This window comes from Schistocerca piceifrons, chromosome X (genome assembly GCF_021461385.2).
Source record: "Schistocerca piceifrons isolate TAMUIC-IGC-003096 chromosome X, iqSchPice1.1, whole genome shotgun sequence".
Taxonomy (NCBI): domain Eukaryota; kingdom Metazoa; phylum Arthropoda; class Insecta; order Orthoptera; family Acrididae; genus Schistocerca; species Schistocerca piceifrons.
In genome coordinates, this window is record NC_060149.1 from 788,535,579 (window position 1) to 788,546,248 (window position 10,670).

Consider the following 10,670-nt stretch of genomic DNA (forward strand, 5'->3'; position numbering starts at 1 on the left):
GTTCATTATGGAAGGCATTGATAAGCTAACCTATTCTTATACACGGCAACGAGTAACCTTTCCTTAACTATGTGAAGGCTCAAGAACCAAAACAAAACTAATCAAATTGTTTCCTCTATCCCTATAAATCAATGCTCTTCTGCCTGTAACTGAAGAAATTATTCAGCTAACATTCCAACAGAAAAACTACCAATTCTCTCCCGAAGGACAGCGAAAAGAAATTCAATAAAATAATATATCAAACATAATTTTACACAACTAACACTTAAATAACAACTTAGGGGCGGAAAATTTATTACCGAGTCCTTTGAGTCATGGATACAAACCTAGCCTGTAACGACACACTCTCAGATAACTCCTTCTGATGAACCCGAGGCCTTTTTCTTTCTATTTCAAACTCTCTAGTCTTATGTTTTTTTATATCAAGTCATCCTTAGTATACACCACGTCCTCCTCAAGCTCCAAACACTCTTATGTTTTTTTATTCCATCTTCGTTTGTTTTTCCGTAACCATCGACCATTCCTCTCATACAATACACTTGAAGATAATGCATCTCTTACTCTATTGCAATCTATTTCATTATCGACTATGTACTCCGTCATTTGACGTTAAGATCTCTCTGGTGTACTGTAGTGAAGATTCTTAACTATACCTGCGACATTATCCTTTAATACTACAGTAAGAAAATCCTCTAAGGCTTGCTGTTCATTTCTAATTTTATACTACTTATAGTATACCTTCTTATGTCACTCACATGGTACTTGGCCAATATTTTGCTCTCATCTACATCTTAAAGAATCACTGTAGACGGGTGTGGAATCTCATTTATCACATAAGACTCATCATATAAGTAAAAGAATTTCTTGATAAGTCTATGGCTCTTCCTGCTTTTTAAATGGCATGTGACTAACACCCAATCTCCTACTTACCATCTTACCATCCTAAACCTTTCTATTTAAAATGAAAGCGTTTAACTCGCTAGGTAACTTGCACTGCCAGATCTTTATTCACTATTCCAGTAATCTCCTCTCATCAAAATCCCTAGGGGAATATTCCACCCTGTTCAATATCTTGTTATTTTACCATCTACTATCCCACAAGGTTCTAGCTACGCACTACTACTTAGCTTACGGTTTACGATCTCATTAAAACTTATGAACTGAGCCGTAACCCATTCATTATTACTTTCGATTTGATTCTTAACAACTTGCCTAAGCAAACTAATCGAAATTTCCTGATATTCCTTAAGTTTCTCCGATTCCTCAGGAAGTGGCAATAGCGCTCCCTCCACCGACGATACTTCGCTATTAACAGCTTCATATTTGCTGTTTCAAATAGTAATTTCATTTCGCAGTTCTTCCTAACCATTTCTAAACTCCTTCTTTAAATCACTTTTAACTTCGTCTTTTTTATCATTAAGTTTTTGTGTATTAGCTTCGAACTTATCATTAGTCTCCTTCAGAATATCTTTTATCTTACCATTAGTCTCCTTCGTACTAACTTCTATCTTATCATTAGTCTCCTACACACCACCTTCTGTCTATCATTAGTCTCCTTCGCATTAACTTCGATCTTATCATTAAGCTGCTTTGTACTAGCTAAAATCTGCGTAAGCTTGTCATCGTTTAGATCAACGGACATATTAACCACTAATTACTCATTGAAATTCAAAACCATTAATATTAATAACACTTCCTAATATTAAAAAATCACTACTCCTCCACTTAAGTCACCAAAGTATCCACTTCACTTAGCAATGCAAACTCCTTCAAAATGAACAGTTAATATTCAAGCAAATAATTTTTACACTACTGGCCATTAAAATTGCTACACCAAGAAGAAATGTAGATGATAAACGGGTATTCATTGGACAAATATATTATACTAGAACTGACATGTGATTACGTTTTCACGCAATTCGGGTGCATAGATCCTGACAAATCAGTACCCAGAACAACAACCTCTGGCCGTAATAACGCCCATGATACGCCTGGGCATTGAGTCAAACAGAGCTTGGATGGCGTGTACAGGCACAGCTGCCCATGTAGCTTCAACACGATACCACAGTTCATCAAGAGTAGTGACTGGCGGCATTGACCAAACGTTTTCAATTGGTGAGAGATCTGGAGAATGCACAGACCAGGGGAGCAGTCGAACATTATCTGTATCCAGAAAGGCCCGTACAGGACCTGCAACACGCGGTCGTGCATTATCCTGCTGAAATGTAGGGTTTCGCAGGGATCGAATGAAGGGTAGAACCACGGGTCGTAACAAACCTCAAATGTAACGTCCACTGTTCAAAGTGCCGTCAGTGCGAACAAGAGGTGACCGACACGTGTAACCAATGGCACCATATACCATCACGCCGGGTGATACGCCAGTACGGCGATGACGAATACACGCTTCCAAAGTGCGTTCAGCGCGATGTCGCCAAACACGGATGCGACCATCATGATGCTGTAAACAGAACCTGGATTGATGACGTTTTGCCATTCGTGCACCCAGGTTCGTCGTTGAGTACACTGACGCAGGCGCTCCTGTCTGTGATACAGCGTCAAGGGAAACCGCAGTTATGGTCTCCGAGCCGTTATTCCATGCTGCTGCAAACGTCGTCGAACTGTTCGTGCAGATGGTTGTAGTCTTGCAAACGTCCCCGTCTGTTGACTCAGGGATCGAGACGTGGCTGCACGATCCGTTACAGCCATGCGGATAAGATGTCTGTCGTCTCGACTGCTAGTGATACAAGGCCGTTGGGATCCAGCACGGCGTTCCGCATTACCCTCCTGAACCCACCGATTCCATATTCTGCTAACAGTCATTGGATCTCGACCAATGCGAGCAGCAATGTCGCGATACGATAAACCGCAATTGCGATAGGCTACAATCCGACCTTTATCGAAGTCGGAAACGTGATGGTACGCATTTCTCCTCCTTACACGAGGGATCACAACAACGGTTCACCAGGCAACGCCGATCAACTGCTGTTTGTGTATGAGAAATCGGTTGGAAACTTTCCTCATGTCAGCACGTTGTAGGTGTCGCCACCGGCGCCAACCTTGTGTGAATGCTCTGAAAAGGTAATCATTTGCATATGACAGCATCTTCTTCCTGCCGGTTTAATTTCGCGTCTGTAGCACGTCATCTTCGTGGTGTAGCAATTCTAATGGCCAATAGTGTAATATTTATGTTTGTTACGGTCGAGCCTCCTTGTCGTAATTAGCACGATACATCGCCATAGACCCTGTGGATGCCGCTGGCTAAGACGCAGGCGGAGCCGTGGCCGCTGCTGTCGCAGGTTATCCCGTAGCTGCATCCATAGGTGAAGCTGATACCGCAGCTTCCGCCAATTGGCTCTGAGCACTATGCGACTTAACTTCTGAGGTCATCAGTCACCTAGAACTTAGAACTACTTAAACCTTACTAACCTAAGGACAGCACACACATCCATGCCCGAGGCAGGATCCGAACTTGCGACCGGAGCGGTCGCTCGGCTCCAGACTGTAGCGGCTAGAACCGCACGGCCACTCTGGCCGGTCTGCTGCCGCCACAGGCGTCGGTTGTGCAGGAGCCATACCAGAAGGTGAAGCTGAAGTTGTAGGCTAAACAAATGTTGCTGCTACGGTCGGCTGGTGCTGTACCCTCAGCTGACGGCTGAAGGTACATACCACGCTAACTCTCTTTAACAATAGGTGTTTCTTCTTAGCAGCCGCCGGCGTACTCTTGTAGAGGCCAGCTACTTTGTAGCTGTAATCTTTGCCACAGGCTGTGATCGTGCAGTCTGGTGGTGGCGGTAAGTTCCTATGGGACCAAACTGCTTAGTTCATCGGTCCCTAGGCTTACACACCATTTAGCATAACTTAAACTAACTTACGCTAAGGACAACACACACACATACCCGAGGGAGGACTCGAACCCCAGACGAGGGGAGCCGTGACAAGGTGCCCGAGACCTCGCGGCTAGACCGCGTGGCACCATGCAGTCTGCTGGGCGTAGGAAACTTGCTGACTTGACTGGAATATGATTTTCAAGTACATCAGACGACAAAATGTACAATATCTTAACACACGCACTTATAAGAAAACTTTACAAACTAATAAATACACTCGATTCTTGGAAGAAACAGTCAACCGATTATGAGATGAGGCGATAATACCAGGTAATTAGATTTAAATTTGGGGCATTACATGTGACAATGACCGACTGTGCGCCATTGTCAATTTTTAGTTTCCTTAGACTACTTTCGCTGGCCCTCTGACTCTCTACCCTTCCTCCATGCATGGCAAGGTGTTTCATGACAATCCTTAGCGTAGTGCTCACTTCATTTACGTTTGAAGCAAGTCATGTCTCTAACTTGGGTACTTCGTACACCACAATTACCAGGTACGAGACGTGTTTTTTAAGTAAGCACCGTTTTGAAATTAAAAAAAGACGTGCTATGATCTCTCAATAATTTTATTTTTACATGAAAGCCTGCACCTTAATCTACGCACTTACTCCATTACAGCCTGATTCTTCCTTGTTTACGTTGTGTACTGATTGTTTAAGATGTCTCCGATAGTTGTGAGTCCCGCCGACTGTGAAGTACGGGCTGTTATAAGGTTTCTTAGTTCAAAAATGGCTCTGAGCCCTATGGGACTTAACATCTATGGTCATCAGTCCCTTAGAACTTAGAACTATTTAAACCTAACTAACCTAAGGACATCAAACAACACCCAGTCATCATGAGGCAGAGAAAATCCCTGACCCCGCCGGGAATCGAACCCGGGAACCCGTGCGCGGGAAGCGAGAACGCTACCGCACGACCACGAGCTGCTAAAAGGTTTCTTAGTGCTTAAGGCCTAAAAGCGATCGATATTCATCGTGAGATCTGTGCAGTTTACGGAGAAAACGTTATGAGTGATGGAATGGTAAGGAAGTGAGTGAGAGCATTTAAAGATGGCCGCACAAATGTGCATGATGAACAACGAAGTGGGCGTCCTTCGGTCGCTAATGAAAGTTTGGTGCAGGAAGTGGACAATAAGATGAGAGAAAACAGACGCCTTACGATTTCCTCCTTGCGGGATGACTTTCCTAATGTTTCTCGTAGTGTTTTGTACGGCACTGTGACCGAGTACTTGAATTACCGAAAATTGTGCGCACGTTGGGTACCGAAAATGTTGACGGATGGGCACAAAACCAAACGTTTAGACAGTGCATTGACTTTCCTCGAGCGGTACCATAACGACGGTGATGATTTCTTAAGCCAAATTGTTACGAGCGATGAAACATGGGTGGCCTACGTCACACCAGAATCAAAGCAACAGTCCATGGAAGTTGAGCAAGGCCATCGTTTTGCTGCAAGACAATGCCCGTCCGCATGTGGCGAATCAGACCAAAGATCTCATCACATCTTTTCGATGGGAAACTCTAGATCATCCTCCGTACAACCCCGATCTTGCGCCCAGTGACTACCATCTGTTCCTGCACTTGAAGAAACACCTGAGCGGTCAGCGTCTTCAAGACGATGACGAATTCAAAACAGTGGTGATGCAGTGGTTAACAAGCCAGGCGGCAGACTTCTATGAGGAGGGTACTCAGACACTGGTACAACGTTATGACAAGTGCCTCAATATTGACGGAAATTATGTAGAAAAGTAGATTAAGGTACAGGATTTCATGTAAAAATAAAATTATTAAGATATCTTAGCACGTATTTTTTTTTAATTTCAAAACGGTACTTACTTAAAAAAACACGCCTCGTAGATTACACTGCAAGCATCTCCATCCCATCACTAACGTGCACTGACATCTCTACAATTTCCTTTTAACGTACTGGAATCTACTTCCTTCACTTTTCTTGTCTGTGGCATGCATTCCGCTCCTTCGTGATCTGGTTTGTCACAACCACAGCAAATATTTATGAAGTGTTCTGCCGTCATAGTGGGTATCCTCCCTTCCACCCTGTTTTTCCTACATTTGCTTGCTATATGCCCCCACAAGCCACGTGTAAAATATTTCAATTCTTTCCTTTCCTTAGGCGACGTTACCAGTTCGTTCGCAGCCTCAGTCCTTGTCCGTGGGGCTATTACACATTCTCTCAGTGACAGTAGAACATATTCTTCTTGAAGTGCTAACTCCACAGCTCCAGCTTACTCAATGTCGTCACCGCGACTTCTGTTATTTGATTTCTATCGTTAATCAACCATTGTATGAAACATGCTCTTCCTAAAGCGTCTATCAGCTCTATGACACCTACCTATTTCTCTCTACTCTTAACACTATTTACAACTTCCCGAAAATCTCTCTGCATTTCATCATTTTCCCACAATCAGGGATTGCCTCACTTGCAATATTCTACAAGAACAATAGTGTATTGTCCCATTCCAAAACCACACTTTACTTCTACCCACGTACCCGTTCTCTCATGAATTGGCAGATTAAGTTCGAGTCTCGGTCCGGCACACAGTTTTAATCTGCCAGGAATTTTCATATCAGCGCGCACTCCGCTGCAGAGTGAAAATCTCATTCTAGAAACATCCCCCAGCCTGTTTCTATGCCATGTCTCCGCAATATCCTTTCTTTCAGGAGTGCTAGTTCTGGAAGGTTCGCAGGAGAGCTTCAGTAAAGTTTGGAAGGTAGGAGACGAGGTGCTGGCAGAAGTAAAGCTGTGAGGACGGGGCGTGAGTTGTGCTTGGGTAGCTCAGATGGTAGAACACTTGCCAGAGGAAGGCAAAGGTCCCGAGTTGGAGTGTCGGTCCGACACACAGTTTTAATCTGCCAGGAATTTTCAAAATCTCATGTGCCTCTGGCTTCACTAAATTAAACGCGAAATATACATTTTCAATAAATTCCCTTAGATCCCGCTTGACATTCGCAAAAGATTTCCCTAAAATGCGCCGGACGTGGTGGCCGTGCGGTTCTAGGCGCTGCAGTCCGGACCTGCGGGACTGCTACGGTCGCAGGTTCGAATCCTGCCTCGGGCATGGATGTGTGTGATGTCCTTAGGTTAGTTAGGTTTAAGTAGTTCTAAGTTCTAGGGGACTGATCACCTAAGATTTTAAGTCCCATAGTGCTCAGAGCCATTTGAACCCTAAAATGCAAAATGCCTCTTTAGAGTTTACGTTACCGTTTCCTGCGTAACTTAACTTCAACAGGGGGAGCCGTTTTTAACATCTTACAGTTAATAACTTAGAATTACAGTTACAACTACTACAGGTCACTTCGGATGGGTACTACCTTATTGTGGTACTTCGAGACGAGTCGTCACTCGCCCTGGCTGCTAGCGCTGCTACTGAGCCTGGGCTCCCGGCCTCAAACTCGTTGACCTCCGGCTTATCAGGCATGCTCTTCTGCGTGCGGTCTGTGATGCGTCTGCCATTGCTCTACTTGGGTGTGCCGAGCACGTCGTTCGCCTCGGCTACTGTTGCTCAGTACCTGCTCGGACTCCTTCTCGAACTCTGCTAGGCTGAAGGTTGGGAGTCGCCACAACTTTCTGAAATTTTCCAAAACTGTAAAGCTAGCAACCTGAGTCAGTCGGTTACCTTCCAAATGCCTAACTGAAAACCTTTGGTTCATCTCACTCCTGGCACCAAAATTACTTCTTTCTGTCTCGTCCCAAGGTGAGTATTACCTGAGATTGGGCGACAGGGTTCGAGAGAATCGCTTTAGAACAGGGCTTAACAAGTGGCCGGTTTTGAGCGCGAGTACTCGCGTCTGCTCAGGCACGTGCTCGCGAGCAGGTGCAAGGTCGCGGAGTAGGGAGGGAGGGGAGGGAGGGGAAATGCGCGCGCACGTTTGAATGTGATCTCGCGTTCTTAGCAGATTTAACTAGCCATCTGAATGCTTTGAACATTTTACTACAAGGTAAAGATCTGCTAATTACTCATTTCATAGATCGAATACGAGCTTTTAAAATGAAATTGACACTTTGGGTGAGTCAGCTGGAAACAGGAAACCTAGCTCATTTTCCTAAATTATCATCCATGCAAGATGTTCACAAAGACTGTGAACGTTATTCACATAGTTTATTTGATCAGCGCTTTCAAGATCTGACAGCACTAGACAGTGATTTTGATTTGTTCTCTCCATATTCAGCGAATATTTAAGAGATTCGTCCTGAGCTGCAGCAAGAAATTATTGACCTGCAGTGTGACAGAGAATACAGAGACAAATTTCAGAACAAGAAAAACATTTTGGAATTCAACAGACACTTCCCTCAGGATAGATTTCCTCGTTTGCACAAACTGGCGGCTACAATAATATCAATGTTCGGTTCCACGTATGTTTGTGAACAACTGTTCTCTGCAATGAAATGTAACAAGACGCGCCTGAAAAACGCATTGTCTGATCGAAATTTAAACTGCACGCTGCGCCTAAAATGCACAAGAACAATTACTCCGAACATAGACGCAATTGTAAAGAGCAAAAAGTACAAGATAACCGAGAATCCCACACTTCAGTGACACCTTTTATTGTGTAACAGTTCACAAATTAATTCGAATGTAGAGGCATACACTAAGCTAATAAAATTATGTGGCATGTGTACATTCTCCTTTATTTGTTTCATTTGTCGCAGTAATAATTCGTGAGTGATATCCCTACAGCTGGGCGCGGATTTACATTGACTGGCGGCAGCTGTTGTGTGCCCCACGTGACTTTCCCCACTCTGCGCTCTGGTCCGGTAGTGGGGGTAGCGTGCTCGCGCTGCTCCATGCTCGCGCCTTGCTGCTCACAGCTTGCTCCGCGAGCACGTATGTTGTGAAGCCCTACTTTAGAACGTCGGGTCGCGTCGTATCGACGTCACGATGATGTCGGCTTCGGTCCCAGTTTCTGTATCATTACTAGAGTGTGACGCCATAGTGTTAGAAACGAACACGATGGGAGAAATACGTAGTAACGTCACAGAGAATTCTATGAGACAAAGATATTGATAAGAAATACTGCACTACATTACTAGATTATTAGACGTCAAGGTAAAATTAGGAGGCTTCGAATCGAAGATATTGTATTTGTAGCACACCTATGGAGAGATTCATTTCGCCTGCTGTAGAGTAGATCACCCCCCCCCTCCCCCTCCACAGACTCTGACGTGTGTGTGGGTGTTAGCGAACACCGATGATAGCTGGTACAATATTACCCAGCAATTGCCGAGCAGATTGCAGCTGGTACGTAACATTAATGGCCTAGAGATCTCGCACTCGCTGGAATAATTCCAAGCGGATCTCAAGTCCTAGGTGAAAATATCAGAGAACGGTACACACCTAGAGTATGAGGAACTCCTCACCTGTGCCGGCCAAAGTGGCCGTGCGGTTAAAGGCGCTGCAGTCTGGAACCGCAAGACCGCTACGGTCGCAGGTTCGAATCCTGCCTCGGGCATGGATGTTTGTGATGTCCTTAGGTTAGTTAGGTTTAACTAGTTCTAAGTTCTAGGGGACTAATGACCTCAGCAGTTGAGTCCCATAGTGCTCAGAGCCATTTAGCCAACTCCTCACCTGTATTAGCCGAACAATGATGATACGGTATGAAACTCCATGTACGGTCGTGGCCACCAGGTAGCGAATGGGAAAGATACACATGTGTGTGTAACACTACGCCACATCAACTCCCCAGGCATGGTAGAGAAATTTAGACAGTGTATGTGTAATCACCTCCGCTCTTCAAGCTGTCAGAAGATGGCTCTGAGTCGTCCAGGGAGAGGTGTCCCATCACAGCAAAAACCTGTCGTAACTTGCCAAAGGTTTTGCAGATGAACACTGCCAGCAATTCAAGCGCCAAGGAAATCCATCCCAACAGCCCTCTCCTTCTAGAGCAGTCAGGAACATTCTCCTTCCTCCCTCACAGTTCAATGAATATAATGCAATGAACTGTGAACAAAGTCCGACCAACAGGCATTACATGCATTGACCAAAAATAATAGTGCATTGAGAATGGCTAGTTTCTAGCTGAAATCTAGATCTACCAATAAAAATTCCAAAGGATGACTGATAGCTGAAATCTATTATCTACAAATCCATAATTTTTATCTACATTACTTATATTAGCTCCCGATACTATTACTTGGCGTTTGTCAAATTTTACAATCCTATTTTTCGTACATTTAAATTTTCTGTTGATTGCACTTTCCGGCTGAATCAGTTTTTGCAAATTTACTGCTTTCAACAAATATGCAATGGAGTGTTTCTGTGGAGAGTGAAATCGTAATGGCGAGGATGGTCTAAGGCGGTGTTAGCGTTGATACTCCGTTCGTCCAGGATCGACGGCAGCTCTATCTGCCATCCTGTTAGATTCTCCGATCATAGTCCACCGGCTGTAAAAATACTTGAAAAATTATTGCTCATAAACGAGCTTTGTTTATCCAGACACTGCCGTAAATTCCTCGTCAATAATATAGTATACTGTAGACACATATTTTTCCCCGTCTCTCAGTGCGAAAGGGATGAGATTATCGTCCGTTCGTGAGGCATGTCACAGCTGGGGGTCTGGTACGCGCTACTGGGAGACACGTCTGTTACTTACGGTTTCCAAAACCGTCAAAAGCTTCGCCTTTCCCAGAGATTCTTAATAATGCATTAACAATATTTGGGGAAAAATCTAGTGAGTATAACTATGATAATGCAAAGGAGATGCCTAATTGGTATAGGTGACTAAGGGCTGTAATGCGCCTTGCAGACGTATATTAGGTGGATAAAAA

The 10,670-nt window shown here is 44.3% G+C and overlaps 1 protein-coding gene across 1 annotated transcript in view; it reads right to left on the reverse strand.

Annotated features, from left to right (window-relative positions):
- Positions 1-7,323, reverse strand: part of LOC124722706 — a 49,649-nt gene extending 42,326 nt beyond the window's left edge. The window contains exon 1 of the mRNA XM_047247843.1: positions 7,217-7,323. Coding sequence (XP_047103799.1) covers positions 7,217-7,323 — 107 coding nt within the window. The remainder of the gene's footprint in view (positions 1-7,216) is intronic.
- Between the last annotated feature and the right edge of the window lie 3,347 nt (positions 7,324-10,670).